The sequence below is a fragment of the Oculina patagonica genome, chromosome 10, assembly GCF_052425735.1.
Source record: "Oculina patagonica isolate OP01 chromosome 10, crgOcupat, whole genome shotgun sequence".
NCBI lineage: Eukaryota > Metazoa > Cnidaria > Anthozoa > Scleractinia > Oculinidae > Oculina > Oculina patagonica.
In genome coordinates, this window is record NC_135767.1 from 200,087 (window position 1) to 223,691 (window position 23,605).

At 38.2% G+C, this 23,605-nt stretch overlaps 1 protein-coding gene across 1 annotated transcript in view; it reads right to left on the reverse strand.

Annotated features, from left to right (window-relative positions):
• Positions 1–78: 78 nt before the first annotated feature.
• Positions 79–23,605, reverse strand: part of LOC144627953 (dynein axonemal heavy chain 6-like) — a 72,205-nt gene continuing 48,678 nt past the window's right edge. The window contains exons 50-95 of the mRNA XM_078485976.1: positions 23,443–23,540; positions 22,555–22,718; positions 21,729–21,860; positions 21,168–21,247; positions 20,995–21,075; positions 20,300–20,450; positions 19,955–20,008; positions 19,275–19,366; positions 18,506–18,661; positions 18,107–18,173; positions 17,672–17,826; positions 16,805–16,985; positions 16,130–16,255; positions 15,657–15,766; positions 15,317–15,389; positions 14,583–14,672; positions 14,414–14,496; positions 14,216–14,300; positions 13,781–13,933; positions 12,829–13,059; positions 12,471–12,542; positions 12,040–12,225; positions 11,811–11,869; positions 11,414–11,527; positions 10,811–10,991; positions 10,487–10,666; positions 10,096–10,202; positions 9,454–9,580; positions 9,054–9,122; positions 8,779–8,856; positions 8,417–8,590; positions 7,572–7,762; positions 7,011–7,104; positions 6,384–6,624; positions 5,612–5,712; positions 5,314–5,418; positions 4,384–4,498; positions 4,000–4,121; positions 3,436–3,606; positions 3,223–3,309; positions 3,051–3,143; positions 2,889–2,981; positions 2,083–2,143; positions 1,356–1,630; positions 649–760; positions 79–552 (exon numbers count right to left, since the gene is read on the reverse strand). Coding sequence (XP_078342102.1) covers positions 449–552; positions 649–760; positions 1,356–1,630; positions 2,083–2,143; positions 2,889–2,981; positions 3,051–3,143; positions 3,223–3,309; positions 3,436–3,606; positions 4,000–4,121; positions 4,384–4,498; positions 5,314–5,418; positions 5,612–5,712; positions 6,384–6,624; positions 7,011–7,104; positions 7,572–7,762; positions 8,417–8,590; positions 8,779–8,856; positions 9,054–9,122; positions 9,454–9,580; positions 10,096–10,202; positions 10,487–10,666; positions 10,811–10,991; positions 11,414–11,527; positions 11,811–11,869; positions 12,040–12,225; positions 12,471–12,542; positions 12,829–13,059; positions 13,781–13,933; positions 14,216–14,300; positions 14,414–14,496; positions 14,583–14,672; positions 15,317–15,389; positions 15,657–15,766; positions 16,130–16,255; positions 16,805–16,985; positions 17,672–17,826; positions 18,107–18,173; positions 18,506–18,661; positions 19,275–19,366; positions 19,955–20,008; positions 20,300–20,450; positions 20,995–21,075; positions 21,168–21,247; positions 21,729–21,860; positions 22,555–22,718; positions 23,443–23,540 — 5,674 coding nt within the window. The 3' untranslated portion in view covers positions 79–448. The remainder of the gene's footprint in view (positions 553–648; positions 761–1,355; positions 1,631–2,082; positions 2,144–2,888; positions 2,982–3,050; positions 3,144–3,222; positions 3,310–3,435; positions 3,607–3,999; positions 4,122–4,383; positions 4,499–5,313; positions 5,419–5,611; positions 5,713–6,383; positions 6,625–7,010; positions 7,105–7,571; positions 7,763–8,416; positions 8,591–8,778; positions 8,857–9,053; positions 9,123–9,453; positions 9,581–10,095; positions 10,203–10,486; positions 10,667–10,810; positions 10,992–11,413; positions 11,528–11,810; positions 11,870–12,039; positions 12,226–12,470; positions 12,543–12,828; positions 13,060–13,780; positions 13,934–14,215; positions 14,301–14,413; positions 14,497–14,582; positions 14,673–15,316; positions 15,390–15,656; positions 15,767–16,129; positions 16,256–16,804; positions 16,986–17,671; positions 17,827–18,106; positions 18,174–18,505; positions 18,662–19,274; positions 19,367–19,954; positions 20,009–20,299; positions 20,451–20,994; positions 21,076–21,167; positions 21,248–21,728; positions 21,861–22,554; positions 22,719–23,442; positions 23,541–23,605) is intronic.

The following is a 23,605-nucleotide window of genomic DNA, read 5'->3' on the forward strand; positions in this document are numbered from 1 at the left end:
AAAATGTTAAGTGTTTGAGGAAAAAGCAATGGAGAGAGAAGTACTCACATAGATGTAATTGTATCAACAACAACTGCGTCAATTCACACTTTTATTTATGTTATAAAAATCTCACAAGCGCAGAATATACACAACTCTTTTCATCGTGCATTGCAAGGACTTACGACATACTCGTTTACCCATACCCAATAAAAATAAAAATAAAAAACATAATGAATGTGATAATTATGTACACTTGGTGCATCACCGTATCTACTTATAAGCTGCATAATAAACAAGAAACTTGCACAAACGCTATTGTATCAGCTAATAACTTACACATTTGGCAGATACTTTGCTATTATTTAAAACCTTCAAGCGAATTCACGTTAAGCAGCTCGAGTAATGAACAAAAATAAATCGTACAACGTATGTTTTTTTACAAGAATGTCAAGTAATGTTTGCATTTCTATTCATTGAGTTGACACAAGAGAGCCGTTCCCTTCTCAATCCAGAAGTCTGAAGGAAGGTCAGTAGGAAGATACACAGCCACAACAAAGTTAGTTGAGTGACCTGCAATGGAAAAAACGTGTTTGATTTATTCCCTGAGGCTCAATATCAAATTAAAACATTTCTTAAACAGACCGTCATTGAAGTTTTTGTTCCTACCTGTGGTGGATAGCACACCGGCACGCGCAGACGTTTTGTACAGCGGACTTGTGTACAGAGAGGGATCTGGTGTGTAGTTCATCCGGGGCTCCATGTGTAGGATAGGGCAGGGCTTAAACAAACAAATAAAAGAGCTGTATAAGCAACGGACAACTCAAATATTTTGTAAGGAAATGTCACGTCTTTTTTGAAAAATCACATCCCATTATGAGAGTTATTTACAACTGTCGAATTTGTGAGTGTTTTACCAACATTCCAAGTGGTTTATTTCACCATCAAGTTCACTAAAATACGTGGTCTGTATTAGAAAATATAGACGTGGTTTACCATTATACCAGTCAACAGCTTTTGTTATACCCTGAACTGAATGCAGTTTCTGGACAAGAAAGTATCACGAGACGTACCACAATAATATTTTCCGTAGGGCAAAAAAACTCACTAACTGACCTGAAAAACAGAACTCATTAACTTCCTAGAAGAACAAAAGTCACTAACTCCCTACGGCAACAAAAAGTTTGTGTACATTGATACATAGAGTGAGTAACACATGGCATATCCTCCATAGCCATACGGACTGCACAATAATCTTTTTGTACACGTCATTTACCTGTGTTACCAAACGGAAACTACAAGAACCTTTGCCATGAAACAGCTTGAAGTGTTGAGGTAAAGGCGCCAAATAAAGATTACTAATAAAGAATATTTACCGGGTTCATTTCGCCATCAAGAGCATCTCCCAGCATCATCTTCTCATCGTCCCAGCGAGCGGCGTCTATAAACAAACCATGTACCAGTACTCCATCTTCAGGAGATTCTATCTCCTCATCCATTGGCAGAGTGGCGTCTGGGTCGAGTTTAGCGCGCGCCTCGCTGACCTCCTCTTGGTTGCGGTAATGAGGCAGAACATTGTAGTGAAAAGACAGCTCGTCAATTGGTAGATTGTACTTTCGGGCGTGGTTCTGTAGTGTGCCGGTCAGAAAACCTTAAAAAGTGCGAAAATAGTCAACATCTGTTTTCTCCTAGCCAAAACAGTACATTATGAAGCAGACAGATAATGAGAATAGGGGAAGTTTTCGGGAAAAAACAAAACGAAGTAATCAAGTGGGGAAATGACCTAGTTTATATTCCACCATACTTTTAGAACTTACATTTCAAACCAGTATTTTAAGGATGCAAAAACCGACAAGTAACACGCGGATCTTTTCGCCTAACTATAGACAGAAAGTATCTAAACATGATTGCCGAAAAAATAGCAGTATTGAGCAGTTGCAATGCAACGTGACGTTCTCTGATGGAGTCAGAGTTTTGAGAAGACTTCACGTAAGTATCGCGCTGTTTTGATTGTAGCGTAAGAGTCGGAATATCTTCGAACACTTTAACGAGAATTTGTCACATGATGAGTCAAATTCTTATAGGTTTGCTGTGGGTACTTACCCTGAGGAAAGAAGAATCCGGAAATCCAAAAGCACTTGGGAGCACCGTGTACAATCCATTGCTGTTATAATCAGACAGAAAGAAGATAAGGTAAACGCTACTGCTGGTTTGAGTGTAGATGGAGTTATTTTTGGTGTAAAACTGTTTGAAACGAGTGTATCTTACAAGATTACATCATGCGCTGACAACTTAGAAAGGAAGGTTTTGCAGTCTACAGTCAACTCTCCCTTAACGGACACTTTTATAAGAAGGGCACCTATCTTTAAGACGGACACCTGGTGTTGGTCCCGTCCCCGTCGCCCTTCAGTCATTTTACTGAAACTAAACTCCCTATAAGACGGACATATCTCTAGGATGGACAGTTGGAGCCAGTTCCGACGGTGTCCGTTTTAGAGGGAGTTCACTGTGGTCACGATATTAGAACCGCAAAAGTATAGAACAGCTCCCAGAAAAAAAATCGGCTGACAGTTTTGCACGCCAGTTTTTCCATCTTTTTTTCCATTAATTTTTCTTTAAGCCTACTTAGTTTTGTTTTTGTGTGTTTGTGTGTTGTATAGTTTGCTATGTAAATGTTAAGTATACCTGACCTTTTTATAAATTATTGTAATAAAAACTAAGTATGGCTGCCCAATCTTGTTAGCCAATCGTGGTTATTTGGGCAGCCATGCACTTTACTTTATTTCTTTTATTATTGTATTGTAAATTTAATTGAATGTAAAGCGTGCAAATAAAGTTGTTGTTGTTGTTGTTCACGCATAAACATAAACAACATTTAAACTCGTATGCAAAGAAGACATTGTACTTACTTCAATAAACATGCATCTGAGCAGCAAATCTTTAACCCAGGAAGCAAGAGGCTTTAACGAAGGGTACGCAGCATTTGCCCACATAGTTGGTACCTTGAAAACAAAGGATTTTTCGTTATAAAAGAAAAAGTAATCAACTATAATTTATCAACTTCAGCTAACCTGATTGTTTAAAAAGTTTGTGTAAACTTTATCCAGCTCCAGTGACATCACCACCAGACCCTTGATAGCTTTTTGAAGCTGCTGAAGTGAATTCTAAAAAGGGAAAAAATAACACATCACATGGACTGTGTATCCTCATGATTTGGGAACTATTTCGAAGTTATGGACTTACCTTGATGACTTTCAGAAGATTGTTAAACCGGTCAACCTCTTGTCCAAGCACAGTGGTGAGAGAGTTTACTCGACCTTTTTCATCAGTCTGTGAAATGACATATCAAACATCATTGAAAACCCACGCAGTGCGCCCTTACAAAATTATATAAAACACAACAGATAACATCACAAGGAGTATAATGTACATATAAAACACAAGACTTGTTCTTGCCTCAAACATAGATTTATCGGCTTTCTCCATGTCCAGTAAAGCAGGCAGCTTAGAGAGAATACTATCAGCAAGTTCATACACAATCTCGTCACTTGTTTTACCGCTTCCTCCACTGGCCAGGCGAGGCTGCACCTCTAGCACGGCAGTAATGAGGGCATTGGTTTCTTGCGTCTGCAATTAAGTGCATAAACATACTGAATATATCAAACAATGCTAACATGGTGGTTTAATACTAAGAGTGTTTCTTCCTAGAATTTGTCATAGTAAAATCTTTACCAGTTTATGTCGGGTCTTATCCATGAAATGCTTTGTCAATTAAAAAACAGATAACAGAACTAAAGGGGGAGAATCTAAACAAGCAACATGCTTGGAAATCTTGACTTTCCACTGATGAAGGGCAGAGCACGAAACGTATGGAACTTTGAACTTTTTTTAAAGGCACTTACGGTAATACCGATTTAGTGAGAACTTTTTTTAACTATGTGTTATAAATTGCACCTGTTACTGTTGAGTCTGTTATTCAGATGTTAGCAAAACAAGCTCATAAAACGAGTATTTTCTCACCTGAAAAGCGATATTTGCATTGTTGTGCATTCCAAACACCTCTGGTTCATCAGCGATGGGCAAACTGTCGATGTAGTCTCTGTATTCGGGTAATGCGTCAAATCCAGGAGGAAAGTAGATACCTGGTGATAAAATACATGAAGTGTTACATGGGTACTTTGTTTTAAAGCATAAGAGCTCAACAACCAGAAGCATACAGAACAACTTTAAATAACAAACAGTTAGCCAAGTCCTCGAAAAACGCTACTTCTATGCGACAGACTCATTTAGTCCCAAAAAGACCAAGGTTCATGTCTACTCTTACAGAACGAACTGACCGTGTCAGAGACCTTTCACAAGTGGTTTGATTTTGTAGAACAGTCGTTTTAATTATTTTCTATTTACCTGATTGTGAAAACTTGTAACCATCTTCCAGAATTGTAGGCGAGAAGAATCTGCCGAGGATTGTGGTCAAACACCGCTGATCCCAAGCATCAGTGACTCGACCTCCATATGTGATCTGCGATAGACAGTGGATTGGAAAATTGAATTCAGATCAAACCATGTTAAGACGGAATCCACTAGGAAGTCGAGTAATATTTATTAAAGTTGGACAAAAATCAATTTCCAGAATATTTAAATCCTATTCGTTATTTCCTACCCTTAATAAAAGGTAAAGATGTAATATTTCCGTGATAACACCAAAAATTTTACAGAGTTGAGAAAATGATTTCAAAGTTCACAAGGTATAGGAAAAATCTCACGTGTAGCCATTTTAAATTCGTCTTAAGCGATTAGTGGACAGCGGAAAGTTTTATGTGTGGTGTTGTTAGAAAAGATTTCTTTGATAAATATTTGAAGAGTAACAAAAAAGTTTGAATAAGGTGGAAATAATTCTGGTACAACAATTTCTTATCCGAGTTGAAAAATGATATAAAGTTAACAAGCTATGGGCAAAAGCTTACATTTTTAAGCGATTCAGTGGAATTCAGCGGAACTTCAAAATGTGTTTTCGATGTGTGGTGTTGTTAGAAAAGATTTCTTTCGATAAGATATTTGAAGCAGTAACACAAAAGCTTGCAATCAGGTGTAAATAGTTTTGGTACATAATTTTGTCCAACTCGAAGTCCTGGCGGATTTCCTCTTAATAAAAGACAAGGGGGTCTGGGTGGGTCGGAAGGGGATCATTAGGACAAGCTGAGCAGGGGGAAAATGGAGTAGCATCCCATCGAGGGATGCGTTCAGTGGGTGCAGGGTGTGAGGTTGTAGACGTCTTTTTGGTTCTTCTAAATTGAAATTGAAACAAATTTTCTCCAAGTAAGTGTTTTACGTTACCTCTCCTGTGATGAACGTGAGCGCGTCCCAAGGAATCTGTCCTTCTGCTAAGAACATCTTAAGATTGTCAAGTGCACTTTCACGATCAGAGTCGTTGAACTCGTACTGAGAAGAAAAAGATGAGAACAAAAATAATCAAAAATGCAGCGCAGAGCCTAAGTAAATAAGAAAACAACAAAAGGAGTTGCAAATTACGATCTTCTTTCCCTCTTTGATGGAATTACGTGTTCATTTGCCCAAGACGTAGCTATGTCATGTAGTGTTAAGGTTTAATACGGGTAAAAATTATAGCGCTCACCTTAATGTTCCAACCAAGAGGACCAAACTTCTTTCTCTCCTGAATGATGGAATGGAAGAAACAAATTCCAAATACGAGCTTCCGCCACGTAACACCAAGAACTAAAGAGCACAGAAAAAAACATGTCACACAAAACACCTGCTTACACTATTATAACATATTCTAAATGAAAAACTTATGAACTGGAGACTGCAAGTTTCGGATATCCTTTTTCAGAACCCCACAATATGGAGAAACACGCGAAAGGTGATTTCCATACCAATTTTTTTTTCAGCGTCTTTACTTTTTAGCCGTTCCCTTAGATTTGAGAGCCTATTTTAACCTTTTTTGTACAAGGAGGGAAATTCTCGAATTAAAAAAAAACATGCTAAGCTTAAATTAGAAACACGCTGTCTGGAGTCAAGTGTTCGACACTAACGCTTGCCCGCTTGGGTTGACGATGCATTAGGCAAGTGCGTAAGCAAGGCTGTACTGGTTGCCCGTTTGGGTAAGTGGTTTAACGATAATACTCGAGTCCCTGAAGTAAGTATCAAATCTTGTCAAATCTCCTTCAACCGTTACTTGGGCAGTTACGTAACGCCTTTTGTACATATATACACTTTTTACCTTTTTAAAACGTCTTTTTATTTGTAATTTTTAAACCATTTTATTTCACGAGAGCGTTTTAGCTACGGCTCCTAAGCTCTTCGTGGTAAAATATATTATGTCTATGTGTTAAGTACAAGCGTTACGTGAAGACCCAAATGACAGCTGCGAAGAGACTGGATCTTACTGTGGTTCTCAAAGGTATCTGAGCTGAGTTCTCCAAACGCCCTCTTGGCATTAGCTCTGAGTCCTTTCGGCGGCTCATTCGTCACTTTAACACTGTTCTGTAACACCGTCACCGGAAACGACTTGCTTGGCATAGAGCTCAGAAACAACCGGAAGTCCTCGTGTACTTCCGCTTCCGGTGATGACAGGTTCTTTATCGTGGTTTCCATTGCCAACATCCAAGAAGCGGCAAGATGACAGTTCTAGAAATGAAAATATACAAGTAAATAAGATTATATGGGCAATAACTTGGAGGTTAAAATAGGGGCACGATGGTCGGTCTCTACTGATTTTTTCTTTTTTCTTTGTACTAGCAGAATGTTTTTTCTCATTGGCTGGAGTACTTTGCACAAGACAATAAAAGAATACAGCCAATCACTTCGAGGCAAAAATAGTGCACGGGGGAGGGGGGGGGGGAGCGAAGGAAAATTGCGGGAGTCGATCAGCATCACCTTGACTTTTACTTTGCATTTGCATGATGTTTCACTCATTGGTTGGAGTACTTCGCACAAGATTTAACGCATAATGATTTTTGTGCGTGTGAGTTGGCCGACTCTGAGCTACTGACAACAGGTTTACAGATTCCTACCTGAAGAAAAACCCAGTCGCCTGTCTTAGTGGCATTAGCGATCATTTTTTCGGCGACAGGCCCCTGACCTTGACCTAACGAGATGGCTTGGATTCTAAAGACAAAGTCATATGCAATGAAACGTGTTAGTCGTCTCGCATTTATATCTCTTCGCAAACGTTTATCCACTCACCAGACGGACGAACGAACGAACGGACGAACGGACAGACAGACAGACAGACAGACAGACAGACAGACAGACAGACAGACGTAAAGAGCAAGTACAAAACAATTTGTATACAATTTTATACAGGTGAACTCGGATAGTTACTCCTGGAGAATGTGGACATAGGTGCGTCTCATGGCAGAAGAATGTAAAACAGCTAAATCGAGTGATTTCAAGTAAACGCTTGCAATCAATCAATCAACAACTTTATTAATGTGTTGTAGAGAGTAGCATAATACGTACTAAACAGAAAATGTAGCAATTACATAACATAGTGTGTGACAAGCGTGACAAATGCGCAAAGTTCCTATTACAGGTTACGCATCGTTTTACAAAGACAGAAAGTGAATTTTCACCTTTCGCTGTAGCTCATTTCCCTGGCGAATCTAAGGAAGGCGTTCATTGGATCAGAGCCAGTAGATAGGATGAATATGAGAGGTGTGACGGGGCCCACATCAGCATACAGCGTGTTCAGGTCTATAGACGGGCTCTCCACAAACGTCTTGCCGAGATTCTCACACACGAAATCCACAGCAGCAAACACAACCTGTGGAACAATAACACACAGTAAAACAAATGTACACCTTTAGAATGAGACGTGTCCTAGCTCTTTTCTCAAATGAAGTTTTTCGTTGCGTATTCTCACTTTAAATGACGGCTTTTACCAACCTGCGGCACAGGTAAACGCTGTGAAACAAATGTACATCTTGAGAGTGAAACGTGCAAATGTGCAATAGCTTTTTCCTTCATTAAAGGAACTCAGTCACGGACAACTCATTTTGAAAAAACTGGCAAGTTTTTTCTAGTTTGTCAGTCGTAATCCGTCTTAATCTTCGTCAGACGAAACCATCCATGGTTATTTTCGGGTTTTGATTACTCCTTTGTTGTTATCTCACTTTAAATGACGGGTTTACCATTTTTGTGAAAAAGTCGTTGAAGCACACTCAGTCCCAATTTACATTTTTTTTAATTATATGTGGGTAACTTTTGGTGAATTAGCACGTATGGTTCTAATGTTCCCTTCTACTCTTTCCTAACTGCGTCTATTTTTTTTATATTCCTGATTTTTTTTAATGTTTGTATATCTCTTACGTTTGCAGTGAAAGTGGATTAAATTAAATTAAATTAACTGCATGAGCAGTTGTTGGCGTTTTGATTGGCAATGCTTTAGCATGTGCAAAAAAAAAATTCCAATCCTTACCTTCTCCTCCCTGAAAGCTTTTACAAACACCAGCTTCTGAAAACTCGTGAGGCCGTCAGCTAAACTGGTCTGTTCTTCACCTTCCTCAGTAGCCTCTGTACTTTCACTTGTTGCTGTTGATCTACCATCACTGCCCTCATTACCCGCTGACAGTAATGGGGCATTTGGACACGCCTAGCACAAAGACAAGATGAGGCTGTTACTTTTCAGCTCATGTAGCTCTATAGCTTTGGTTAATAAGTCGTGTCATTAATTTACCGCCAATTTGCGGTGCGCGGACGAAGTGCTTTGTGTTAGTTTTGTTCGGCGTGTTGCGTTGTTTAACTCTAACGTTCATTTTTTTGTAATAACGTAATCTTTACCTCGACTGATCCAATCTTGACAACAATAGGTTTGCTGACTATTTCCTGCTTCAAGCCACTAAAAGCGGGAAGAGAATCCTGCAAATTGGAACAATAGTGACGTCAGAAAGATTAACAAAGCAACAAAGTTTGTCAGATATTATCAAGCAGGGTAAGAAAATGGAGGTATATTAAATGCATACGGCCACCAGCTACAAATATATCACTGAGATATACCCACTTCACACCAGTCACAGCTTCTTGAACTTATTTAAAAAGTCAATAACTGTACGTACCTCCAGGTCGCAGCAAGTATTCCAGGTATGTTCTGATAGCCACGGAACATCGGGCTTTGCGGGGCGTTCCTGTAATGAACGAAACAGCAGTATTAAATTTGGATTCACGAAAGGTAGTTCCACCATTGACACGCAGCATCCAAAAAGAAAACAGGTCTTATTTGCGTGTCCTTTTATCTATCCGTCAAAAATGTATCCCAGGCGCGTGCCCCTCTTTCGCGTATACTCGCGCGTATACTTAGCGCGTGTAACCTAGCCGTGATTCCTTGTCACGCGTGTACCTCGCGCGCGTTCCCTGGGCGTGTCTCCTTATCGCACGTATACTTCGCGCGTGTGCCCTGGGCCTGTGTTTTCTTTACGCGTATTCTTTGCACGCGTGTCTTTCACGCGTGAATCTCACCTTGTCCAAGCTTCCACTTCCTCTGAGGAAGAAGTTCCACTCAGCGTCTGAGATGTCTTCTCTCTGACGCATGATCTCACCGCACAACATGAACGAAAATACCAGCTTGTCTTTTTCAAACAGGCCACTGAAATATATAACAGAACAGCAACCTAAGTTACCACAATGCAAGCTTCTCTCTTCATCTTCTTTATCCTAGCTCTCCTCTGGGAGAATAAGGCCACTGATTTGCTTCCCCCATTCCACTCTGTCTCTTGCAACGTTGACTGCTTCGATTACTGTAATGTTATTGCATTAAAGTCGATGTTTTGCCTGAAAGTGTGACTGGGTACTGATAATATCGTTATATCGGGAAAGATTTTACGTTCGGTCCGCTAAATTCTCATGGTTTTACCGGGAGTATCGTTATATCGAGGATCGTTAAATCGGGATTCCACTGTAACTCTTTTTCTTTACATTGGACCACAGGTTGGCAAAATTACATGAAGAAGACAAATGAACGACATGAGCATGTGAATACATTGCAAACAATCATGGTGCTTTCTTGTAATAATCTTTCCTTTTTACAAGGCGCATGTAACAGCAGGACTAATTGCAATCATTCGTCTGCAAGTACTGTTTGTGAACTAAGCGAACACTTACCGAGCCACGTTCGTATAAACAGAGCTGGTACAGTTGGTGAGCAGGATCTGCAGTCTCTTGTCCAAGTCATCTGTCTTCTCGCTGTTCTCGATACAAGTGTTAAATAACTACGACGAAAATAAACCAATCATTAATTACGAAATTGTGAAAGCAGAAATGTCATGATGGCGTATATGAGGAAGATTGGGATGGCGTCGCGGTATATCTTCTTCCATCGCTGGTCAACGAAATTTTGATTTAACGAACGAACATGAGTGCTAAGCATTCTGTCTCAATGTAAAAACAACAAGAACTCATCCTTAGCCTTTGTTTGGTATTCCGGTCATTTAAAAAAACGATGATGACAGAACCCCTGTTAAGAGTCCTTTGTGTACAATAGTTCATACATTACCTGTTTAAAGTACTTGAGGGAGTACTGGTACATTGTGTCCACCTCAGCCATGCTGGCGACAACAAAGTACATAACAGAGCCGCGTGTGGCCACAGGACGGTACTTCTCACGAGCGGCTGTTATCTTCTCCTCAGTCATCTCTGCCTCTTTCAACCGAGTACTAATCACTCCTGAAGTGACCTGGGTACAAAAAGCGAGGTGTGTTAGAAGAAGGTGCTGAAAGGGGGGGGGGGGGGGGTTTTTTTTTTATGACCTAAAGCTCCTTTGAAGAAATCTCAATTAGATGATTACAAAAGATCGTTATATGTGACAATGTAGTCTAACCTTTGACTCGTTAAGAGTGTTGATAAGCACTTCATCGTCCAGTATATTTCCTTCTGAGTGGAACAGCAGTTTGAGGATCCTGTCCTCAATGGCCTTAAGCTGGTTTTTATCAGAGTTTATTCGTACAATAAGCTGATTTCTCTGATCTTCGAGATCTGGTCTTTCAAGACGAACAACATCACTGCATAGACAAAAAGAAAACCATTTAGCACGTTTTTTTGCCCCTGTGTTCCTTTCTGAAGTAAAATATTCTTTTTCGAATATCATTTTTAAAAAACTAAATCAACTAAGGCATGCTTAAAAAAGGACACAAGGTCAAGATAAAATCACCAATAAATACAATCGGCGTGAGTAAAGCTATAGCTTTAGCTCTTGGCCCATTCTTAGCATGGTTAGGATCTGTTTTCGCTTTAAGAACAAGATGGCGCCTGTATTGTTCTTACAAGCCAATCATTCTTGACTTGAAATCGTGCACACACTTAAGCTGTTATTTAGAACTTTCCCACGTCAGGTCCGACAAAGAAAAAAAATACAATTACAGAATTTTTGAAATCAATAAGAAAAGACTAAGAACAATAATCCGTTTCCATGGTAACTCTATACCTGAGCAGCTGATCCTCCAGTCCTGACTTGGTTACAGTAAAGTTGATGATAGTCACCTTGATGCACACTTCTGGCAGATAGTGAGGGTTCGCTAGTTTGGTTGTCATGTAGAACCTGCAACGAGATTGAGAGACGCAAGTTATATTTAAGGCTTTGTCACTTGTTCTTCAATCAGTTTTATTTTGGCTTGTTTTCATGAATAAATTTGGTTTTCCGCCCGTTATGATTCACGGCAGCAATAGTCTTTCAGCCTTCAAAAATACCTGGAGACGTAGGCCCCCTACCACACTTATCCGGATAAAGTTAAAAACGCAACTTTTTTCCGTTTTCAAATTTATCCGGATTGATGTATGTGGACGGGGCCTTAGTACTTCAATTGTAAGAAGAAATAACATACTTGAAGTTCTTGTCATAGTCGATGTCACTATCGCCAAGACGGATCAACAGACGGCCACCCTGCAAGAGAAAAATTCAACATGTTTACAATCCTTCTAAACGGAGACTTGTAAATGTTTGATTTAATCCTGATAAATGAAATAACCCTTTTTTAACTAGGTACTAAGCATTAATCTTTATAAACTGTATGAATCCTTATCAACGGAGTATTAATTTTTGAGAACTCTTACCTGTGTAAAAGTCTGTTTCAACAAGATGGGTTCCAGAGCAGGGTCTAGGGTCTCGCCGACTTCCTCCAGCAGCACAGGCATACCAATACGAATACAGTTCTCAAGAGTGCGCAGGAAGTTCTGGTCAGTTAACTTGATTACTTTTAAACCATTCTTAGCCTCTTTTGCACGGATCCATCGATTGGCCTGTACATTGTGACAGAAGGGAAATAAATGAAATTATGTGGTGGCAGTGGTAATAACAACAACAATAATAATTATAACAATAGCACTGTTAAATCATTGTCGGAAGCAATCTTTCCTGTGATCTATAACGTCTCGTATTCTTGTTTTAATAATTGTAATAATTTTCAAAACAAATTGCTTTGTCTTTATATCATGCTAGTTATCATCATTTATTTAGTGTGAACAAAATTTTTAAGCAGACTGACCTGGTCTTGGGGATCAATCATTAAAGGCCAACGACGACCACGGGTCACCAAAATAGCATTCTCAATGGACACCTGCAAGAAACGACAAGACATTAACAATACAGTTTCGGTTGGTTTCATATATATGGAATAAGTATTGTTGAATTAAGGTGTACATTATGTTAAAAAACGTAAAACAAGAAAGGAAGGACTATTTCTTTTGATAAGAGAAAATAACTACTATTCCTCGGCTATTACACAGGTGATGAAGTAATGTAGAACACCTCGCAAGTATTCTTTATGCAAGCGCCCTTTCAACTTGCCCTCTATTTTTTTCCGCGCCTATCACATGCTAAACCAGGTAAACATTTCAACTTACAGAATCTCTTGGCAGACCATCTGCATTCCATTGCCTTATCTCGTAAGGATCCGCTAACACATTGATCAGGCTGAAGTCATCTGACACAGGGATTCCCAGGTCTTTACAGCGTTCAATCCAAGATGAGATTAATTCATGGCGGTACAGACTTGTAAACGCTCCAAAGTAAGCAACGCAAGCCGCGGCGACGAAAACGTTACCAACAACATTACCAATCTCCAACTCGAATGCCTGTCGATTAAAAAGAAAAGTAAGTAAAATGATACCATTGGTTGCCACAGATGTCAGTTTTCTAAATTCCCTGACTTTTTCCTGACTTTCCCCTGATAAAAATAAATTTCCCTGACCAAAAAATGCAAAATGTCAGATAGAGTTACAGCCTCCAACCTCCATTTTCAAAAGAAAAAACATCGCTGAGATCACATTGACCTAAAATATTTCTTCCACCCTTCAATGGTATTACATCAGCGGTGATTTAATTTAAATTTCCCCTGAGTTTTCTTTATAATGCCAGTTTTCCCTGACCCAAAACAAAATTCCCTACTTTTCCATGACCTTGAGGAATTTTATTTTTCCCTGACCATTTTCTGACCCGGCTGTGGCAACCCTGTATAAACATGTGGGCCCAGTTGTTCGAAGGTCGGATAATGCTATCCACCGGATAAATCTCTTCCCAGTGGATAAATTCTAAAAAAATATTTACCTTTCCCTTTTTTATTTTTTTCCAGCGGATAGTGATATCCCTCCTTTAACCCCGGGGCCCTGATGCCAGAAAAGTGTCGCGAAAACTAAGTTAAATGAGTTGAAGCAACCTGTGATGAATTAGAGCTTCATCTAGGGGGGAGTAGTTATAGCAATGTAACTGGTAAATGCTCAGAGTGGCTTACCACGGCAACCTTGTTCGAATTGTTCCTTTCAGGCATGCTTTACTTTACACATCAAAATATCTTACCGCTACATTTTCCGTCCAACGTCCTTGTTCATCTCCTAAAGCTGTTGTCAGTTTTGATGCTCTCTTTAGGCGAGCCGCAGTCTGTGCGATGTTCTTGGTCAGCGTTTCCTTTTCAGCAATGCTGTTATCATAAGCTGCTTGTAGCTCTGCAATCTTTACAAATGAAAAAGTGTAAATAATCACGCAGACACAAGCCGCTGCATGCTTACTTAGAACACTCTGGTTAAGTCTTTTTACAAGATGAGGATTCCGGGGAAAACTGGACTCGTTAAATACCTAAAATTATGGACTACTGCAAGTGTGGAGAGGGTAATCTAAAAGGTGTCCAATTAGCCGGCTTTGGTAGCTGTAGAGCAACATTCTATTCACTTCAAGGTAAAACAAACGTTTTGCATTTGACACCCTACAAGCAAGGCGGTAGGTAGCATAAGATACCTTTTCTTCCACAGCAGCAAGGCTGTCTTGCTTTTCTTTTAATGTTGCCATAACCGCATCCAATTCTACCTGTGCAGCGGCAAGTCTGAGGAGAGAAAACGGTGGTCGTATTAAGAGTGGGGTGAAAATCTTTAAATAACATACAGTTTGGATGATTAACTCTTTGCGCATGTAGGATAAACTCTAAAAGAACTTTACCTCTTTTTCTTTGGCTCAACAGTACGGAACACTCGTGCATACAAATCCATAGCACGGACCCACATCACCATGGAACGGCAAGCCTGAAGCAAAGATAATAAATCACACATTTAATTTAAATCACACTCTAACCTGCAGACACAACAGATAATTCAGGTAATTTACACACCTTGGAAACTTTCTCCACAATTTCTGGTGTGAACTTTGGGTTGTCAATGTACTTTTTTAACTTTTTCAATGTCGAATCGGCAATATTGTCCTGGAAAAACAAAGCAAAATGGCAGTGTAAGAAGGTCAAATACGTTTAACTCCCAACAGTATCTACTTTTTACCTTTTTCGTAGCTGCAATAACAAATTTAAGGAGCTCATGCAAGTAAAGGGCCTTATCGTCTGAGTATAAACTTTATTATCAAACAAATTCTTTCAAGGACAAGCTATGAAAATATAAGAAAAACGGCAAGTAGAATTTAAGGTTGGTCATAGAACCTTCGAACTTAACACCAACCTCATTCCAAGATTCCCTTTGACCAGTAGTCAGGAAACGAGCGACCCTTGAACGTTCTGATTAGAGGTCCATAAATATCAAACTTCCAAAAGCATGACACAATGAATTCTGGTAATTTTTATTGTTTTTAAAACCCATCAAAATCGTTCCTGTAACAGAACTCTTGAGAGTAGCTTGTTGTGTTGTGCAGAAAAGAAGATGAAGACTTAGGTACGAAGACTCAGGTTAACACAGGGACAAATTTCAATAATGGTATTCATGAACCACATTTTCATACACAAATTTTGAAAATGGTCAAAATTTGCAATGACTGACAATTGAGCTATGAAGCTAAAACTTCAACTTTTACTTCACTGCTGGGTTCGGAACTTATTATCAAAGAATAACAGCATTTTACCTTGTTATATTCCATAAGTTTGGATAAAAACTTGGGGTCTCCCAAAATAGATTTTGCTGTTGCCCAGTCAGGCCTAGTAAGCAATGGAAAAAGAAAAGCAAATGATCAGACTGTAAATAAGAAAGAGTTTAATAGCTATAAACAATGTATGTTGAATAGTTCCTTCTTTATTTCTTACCCCTTAAATGCAATTTATTAATCTAAAAGCCTGCAAAATAAACCTGGCTTATAGAGGTAAAAAAAGTATAACAAACATCACTGACTAAGATGCCAGACTTGAAGTACTGTGTATAATTCTAAACACTATTTACAATAAAATGGCAGCATTTTCGCGACTCACTTTGCATTTAATAGAATGCATATGGACTCCATAACTGTCATAACAAGCTCAGGGGGAGTTGTGAACACTTTTAACTCAGAGATGTCAGACTTGTCCAAAGAGTCCAGGGCCTGGCGACAACAAAATTATTTACAGTCACATTAACTGAATAAGCATTTTAGGTTTTCTCTTTATCATTAATAACATAAACTTGATTTAAGTGTGAGTCGATTTTCCATTGCGTCGAGGCAACGATAATGATTATGGCTAATTATTTCTCATCCGTTTGATATTGTTATCATTTTAAAGTTTCTAAATAGAAGTGTGTTTTCATAGCTGGGACCCAGCTATATTAGACAACAGAAGATGCTTCTGCTTTTTGGACACTTGGCCTAGTTCGTACTGACAATGCAGATGCAGTACTTTTAATATGCTTTCTCCTTGCTGGAAGTAGTTTTCTAGACCAGCTCGTCATTTCAGAGTTGAATGCACACCTTGTTAGCTGCATCAAGAGCAGGCAGAGCCTCGTCCAGGTCCTTCTGTGCTTCAGCCGCGATAGCCTGGGTCTCATCTGCCTTTCCTTTAGCCACTTCTTCTTCTGCAGACACAACTTTTCGTACCTATATGAAGTACAGTAACAGTCATGAAGTATTTTGAAATAAATAGAAATTTCTCTCTTGCAGTGCGTGATTTACGCTTTGTTTGTAATTTTTGCCACAAAAGTACTAAAGTTGTGGTTTTAGACTCGAATAAAATTCAAACTAATAATTTAAAGAATGAAAACAAAAAACGATAGAGTTAGTTAAGAGTCCCTGGACTAGTCAAGTAATGACCAACAAAATGCAATAAAAAAGGGACGTGCTTGATCTGTTGACAGATTCTCATAACCAACATTACGTAATCAGGAAGGGGAAATTTAAAAGGTACAGCTTGAAGGAGCCTTAGCAGGGAAAACAAGACAAAAGTCTTGAAACGTCCCAGAATTTTATCGCATTTAGTGAATCAACTGTTCCACAGATATATTTTTTTTTTAAACAACCGAATACTTTTGTTTAACTTTGTTCGTACCATACACGCACTACACAGTTTTTTTTTCCCTGATTTGTGTTTTAAGAGCAAACGGAACGTCATGCCAAATAACCGAGTGAAACTTTCATGTTGACACTAACCTTGTCAGCCTCGTCTTGATCAGTCTGTAGTTTATCCATAAGTTTTTCTACATCAAGTGACTTCTGTTTCAACTGCGGCTCCAGAGCCACTAACTCAACCTGCATGTTATCCACCAAGTCATTAGTTTCTAGAAGCTTCTTCAGCCCATTCTTTACTCGGTCACGTGCACCAATCAGCTGCCTGGAAAATGCATGATTGACAGTAGAGAGGTTATTGAAAATATGACTGGTTTCCAGTTCTCTACTGTTTATTACTGTTCAAATAAAAATGTCACGCCACCCATATTTAATAGAGGGAAATGGTTAGGAAGCCTGGCAAAGTTCTTTGTTGTGTGTTTTTGTTCGTTCGCTATTTGGGAGGTTGACCCTGCACAAAACATGACAAAATACATTAGGTGGTTACATGTGTTTATGCAACTAACCAATAAAAATATTGGGATAACGTAACTCATACATAGTGTATGGAGCACAAAACAAAAGAAATCTTGGCGTCTTTATTTTGCTCCTTTGATGTTTGCCGGGCTTCCTAACCATTTCCCTCTATTAACTATGCGTCACCACATGTTCAAAGTCATGGATTTAAAGCGTCAGTTACATAATAACTGTCGGTAAAAATCTAGAATTAAATTGAAATTCCGAGAAAACAGAGTAATCCCAGCAAGTAAACTAATTCCCAATTTGTAGTTTTGACTTTTTCACTCACAAGATTGAAAAAGTAATTCTCCTTCTAACTTATCACCATGGACTTTACTGTTAACGTTTATTCTGACCTAGTCGATTGTTTTTACATGTAACGTGTTACACTGCAGGGAAAAATTAGATATTGACAAATCTTGGGACTGGAAAGGTTGTGCATTGGTGTAATACCTTCTTTTGTCGTCCAACATGGACAGATACAGGTTAATAAGCTCCAGATAACTGGTTGGTGTCGTGTAATATCGGCGACGCAACTCAGCGTAAAATCTATCCGCCATTGAACTGACACTTGTGTGGATTTCAACACACATTTCAGCTACCCTTTCCTGCAATGAAATCAAAGTCATTAATAAGGGTTTGAATTTTGAGAAGCATAAAATTAAATCAATAGTAGTTTTTTTTCACCCAGCCTAGCTTAAAGGAACACAGCAACAAAAGCTTAATTTTGTGGAGCAAACCTCGACAAACGACTGGGACTATTACGAAACGAGAAGAACTAACGACAGAGGATGGATACAGACAAATGTTAAAACTTGAGGCTGTCACCATCTAAAAGCAAAAAGTACAGCTGAGGGAGACAAAAGAAAAAATGCTACATATTCTTACCTTAACATCTCCTTCACCCAAATCCACTTCTTCGAAAAAGTTCTTTGAAACAGACAACAAGGCTTCTCTGCAAAGAAAAAAAAAAGTTTAATGACATACTGGGGTTAGTCGTGATTCAAAACTGAACATAACTGAAAACACTTTTAATTAAGAATTTCTTCCTTTAATAGTTTTCTCGGTCGCTCATTTGTTTTAGTCGTAAATACGTATCTTACACTGTCATTTCTTTTTGGCAAAAAAGAATCAAAATGTATCATTTGCTGACAAGTGATAGGCTTGAATTTATTTTGGACAAATTATTTATTAAGGCATATTTTTGTTAGCATAATGACCACTGCCCTAACTAAATACGTTTTTCTTTTACCAATTTATGTTTTAAATAAGCTGCACTCGACTTACCTTGGCCACTCAGTGAACCAGTCAATAGTACAACAGTTGACAAGAGATGGGAACATACGGCAGCGAGTACGGAAAGCATCTCCAACAGGACTCATACACAGCACTACATGAAGGTTATTTCTTACTCGGCTGATGAAGTGGTTGAACACCGCATCCCTGAGATACAAGAAAATAAATCAAATTTTAAGACTCTATAAATTAACTGTGAGTTTTACTTGTTCTGCATTAATAAACACGAGGCTTCACACAACCAAGTCTTGCGTATTTCCAAGTATGTGGTGTTATTAATACGTCACAGTTGTCGATCAAATCTATTCATATCAAGTCTAATGCATTTTTTTTTACAGAGAAGAACTGCCTGATTATATACAAACAGAACATATTAAATGTTCTTTTATCAGTTGATACATGCCTTGTAACTCGGAAAATGACAAAGGCATTGGAAAGTGGAAAATTTCAGCTGAAGTATCCGATGGTTACAAATGCAAAATCAGAATTTGCATCAGTACAAAGGTAATTATTTTGATGGTTGGGGATTGAACCTATTAGTCCGAATCTTGATTTGTTGTGGGGCCAAATTTTACTTGCCAAAGTTTGCGGTTTTATATTCTTATTTCACAATTCATTTTCCGAGTTCAGTAGCTCATAGCTACTTTGATTATTTTTTTTTAGGTAGGACTTGTTTTTTAATATATGTATTTTATGTAAAGACACACATAATGGTGTTAATTTTTAAAAAGTCTATCATCATTATTCATTATGACCTTACCTGTCACCTTCAGGAACGCCTGCTTCCTTGGCATGTGGACGCGTTCCATTCAGCACTTGCTCATATTCCTCTGGTTCAAACAAGTTTGGGACCTAGTATGCAATCACAGTGTTACAAATCATCTCATTTCCACTCTGATTAATTTTTAACAATTTTTTTTACATCTTTCTGTCCAATAGCGAATGCGAAGCGTGCGAGTGACACAGACTCAGACAAGATCAAACAAACAAACCGAAATGGTGGAGGATTGTCCTAAAACTCTTTCTAAAGCAGCCGTGTTCCTAAACATTTCTAAACGACTCGCCTAGATTCCTTCTATTTCACTCAGAACACGCTGATGTTTTCTGAGCCACGTGGGGTTTTATTCTTTTCTATTTTAAGACCTTGCGCGCTTTGCTATTTTAAAAACAGTAGAAACCACTAATAACTGGATCAGCTTTGACATCTTTGGTTTTTAGTTATTAAACTTGGTTTTTGATTGCCAACCAGTGAAGGAAGCAACATCAGGGATGTTTAAAAGATCAGTGTTAGAAAGTCCTGCAAGTTTACTCAAATGACAAGAAGCAACGTAACAAGGTAAAAATGTTCTCTGACCGTGAAATTACTGTCTGTGGAGAACTAAACACTAAACCACTGCAGTTTTTTCTCCGTATAATTAAAAATTCAAAACAAACTGTTACCTCGCCAGAGTTCAAAATGTTGTTGATGTCTTCAAGAAATTCCTCAACAACAATCTATGTGGAAGGAAAATAAATATTTAGAAAAAATATTACAGAATACCATAAAACATAATTTTATTCTACTGCAATCTATGTCTCCTTCAGGCTTGGGTTGAATATTGAAGACAAATTTACAACCCCGACGTCTGCTTTGTTCATGGCGCTGATTGTATTCAAGTTTCTTACTGGACATAATATTTTATAACGCCTCAAGACATTCACATAGATTGATAGGTCACAAAAATTAAATACATTAACATAAATACTTCTAAGTGAAACAGAACTTAGTATCAAACTGTTATCTACCTGTGTGTCAGTGAATAAGAACACAGTATTTTTTCCTTCCACTCCAGCGGAGTTGTACAGTTTCTTCAGATCTTCTCGGAAAGCTGAGTAATCATAACCACGAGTCAGCTCGATTTGAAAACACAGGTAACCAGACATGTGACATGCCAACCTAAAGAACAAAGTAAGTCAACAGTTACTACATTATGTTCGACTTTACTATCTTATAAATTAGTTTTATACATGAATAGGCATTATCACCATCTTAATAGCGATTTCTCGAACTCGGTTTCATGAAACTATCGATTTCTCAAACCAATTTTCGTTTCACTTGATAGTACTTCTCTGTAATTTTAGCCCACAATTTTTCAAACCAATTTTCGTTTCACTTGGATAGTACTTCTCTGTAATTTTAGCCCACAATTTTTCAAACCAATTTTCGTTTCCCTTGGATAGTACTTCTCTGTAATTTTACCCCCGATTCTCCAAGCAATTTCTCGAAACAATTTTTGTTTCCCCTGGTGGTTCAAGAAATCGGGGTTTTACTGCACCAATATCCTGACTGGTGTTTAAACATGAATCCACATAATTAAGAATTTGGCGGTACATAATGAGAATTTATTGTAGTAGTTGATAAAACATTTTATTCTCAGGACCTGTGTGGTTGATGATGTACTGCTTTTGGTAGAAGAATTTAAATGTTGATCACTAGTTACCTGGTAAGACTCTGTTTTCCTGTTCCTCCAACACCAACAAGCAGCGCGTTTCCACGCGGCTGACGAACCATACGAGCAATTCTACAAACAACATTATATAAAACCTTCAGTTGGTAACTGTGGAGGTATTTACGTCTGAAAAGATAGCATTTGTCTGCACTCTAGTGGTTCACCTTGAAACGTGTTCTATGGCGTCCATGAAGAACACCAGCTTCATTTCTTTGGAAGAGTTCATGTTGTAGTCATCAAGATACTGAGGAAGAAAAACAGATCCTGTTATGAATCATGATATGACTAGATTGTGTCTTATTAGACTATGTTCTCCCAACACTCTTCATTTTGAATAAATCCTCAAAACGGACCAGGCAATATGGTTTGAAATAGTAGAATGTAGAATGATTGATTTATTTCACTCTTTTTGAGAAGCGTCTATGCTACTAACAACATGTGTTTTTTTTTTTTTTTTTTTTTTTTTTTTATTCTCCTTTGGGGAAAAAAGTAGCATGATTCCAAGACAGAATTGGAAAAAGTTAATAAAGTTACACAACTCTTCCACCAAACTTTAAAACTGTCCTGGAATTTTTCATGATTCACTTAATTATTAGACATATTTTTTAGCCTTGGGTGGGCCCGGGGGTTTTTGTTTTTTTTTTTTTTTTGGTTTTTCCCCCCCCCAAAAATTCAGTCTGAATTGTATATTCTTAAACATTGTGCACATAATAAAGTAATCTTACATCAGCCAGAAGAGATTTCACTTTGTTGATATCAGCCAGCTCTTCATAGATTCTGTCAGCTGGGTCAGCACCCATCTTCATGAAATCTCCAAATAGGATAGGAGTCGTCTCAAATGTTGTGGGTTCCACATTCTGGTTTTAACACAGAAAAAGCGAGAGTTACATGACGTAGAATATAGCTTGTTTTTGTTTTTGTAGCTGAGCACTAGAATCGGGTGAGCTACTTTTCAGTAAAGAGCTTTGTATTATGGAATGCAATTTACAAGATATCATAAATGGAAAGAGCATTATTACCCGGTTACATTAAAAGCTTTACAGTTTTCGTATTTTTTTTCTTGGAAGTTGTCCTTTTTTTTGTCGGATTCGTCTGTTTATTAAGGGAGCTATGTCACGGTATATTTAAGTCATTTTTCTGATTATGAATACTTTCAAAATTGAAGGAAACCTCAAAGTTTAGTTTTCTAATGAAGAAAAACACCAACAAAGGAATAAAAAAAGCCAAAAATAAACAAGGATGGTTTCAACTGACGAAGATTAAGAAGGATTACGAATGACAAACTTGAAAAAATTTTTCCAATTTTTTCAAGATGCGTTGCCCGTGACATAGCTCCTTTAACTGCTTATGTGAGAGGCATGGAATAAAATAGTTAATTCAATGTTTTCTCGTGCCATTCTTTGAATATCCTACTTGGTCTACCCGTGACTTGATTCTTCTTTTCATACACACTCGCCTAAAAGGGTGAAATACCAATAGCTACTCATGGCATATTTACTGGTATGCCACTCAAAAACATTACACAACTAGACGTATATATTAATTTCAAACCTGTGAGAAGTGCTTCTGTGACATCTCAGACAAGATAGTGTTAAAATAACGTTTGTCTTCTTTGTTAATTAGACGATCGTGAAATACTCTTTGTGCTTCATGACAAAACAAGCGAAATATCTGTCCACCATCTCTGATAACTCCTGGGTCTGCCTGAAGCACACCTGCAAGCACATAAGTGATCACCGGTCAGTTTCTCCTTCTAATATCAATACATTATCCAGCAATCAGGTTATGAGAATACAGAAACAAATCAAGTACAAAACAACCGTCTTTACATTAGACTGTTCACAGCCCTCTATTTTTTCGTATGTTTTCGATCGATGAGTGCATGGAAATAACGACTAGAGAACTGGACACCAGCGCAAAACGGTAGGCGCGTGTTTGGCGCGGGGGTGGGGGGAGCGAAATTTTTCTTTCTCTTACTACCACCAAATTCCCTTCCCCGCAGTTCTCTTTTTTTTTTTTTGAAAAATAGAGAGGCTGTCTATCTTTACATTTAAACAAGTTCTCCCAAATGTTATTATAAGAAAGGTAGGATGATCAGTAAGGAGAATTTTTATGTCGACATTTGGGGCTAAAGGGTTGATACATCATCAAATTCTCCGAAATGTTATTATAAGAAAGGTATGATGATCAGTAAGGAGAATGATCATTTTTAAAGTGTTAGATAATTACTTGTTTGTAAATATTACAGTGGCCACAGTAAGACGCGCGCTAACTGTAAGCAGTTATCTTTTATAAGGACTGTTATGTAAACCGCTTTTGTAAATGACATAGCATCCTCAATAAAGATTATTATAATGTCATTTCCCAAGAACAAAGTTAATAAATTACAAACTGAATATCATGATATAAGGGATGGGCTGGGGTGGGTAAGACACAAACCTTGAATGCACTTGGATAAATCTCTCAAGTTGAACACATAGTGAGATTTAGCTGGAGTAGGCAGCAAGTCTGTACTCATACGAACATAGATTTCAACACTAAAGAGACAGAAAAAAAAGAAAATCAGTTATGTTATACAAGCAATGCAAATACCAAACACGAG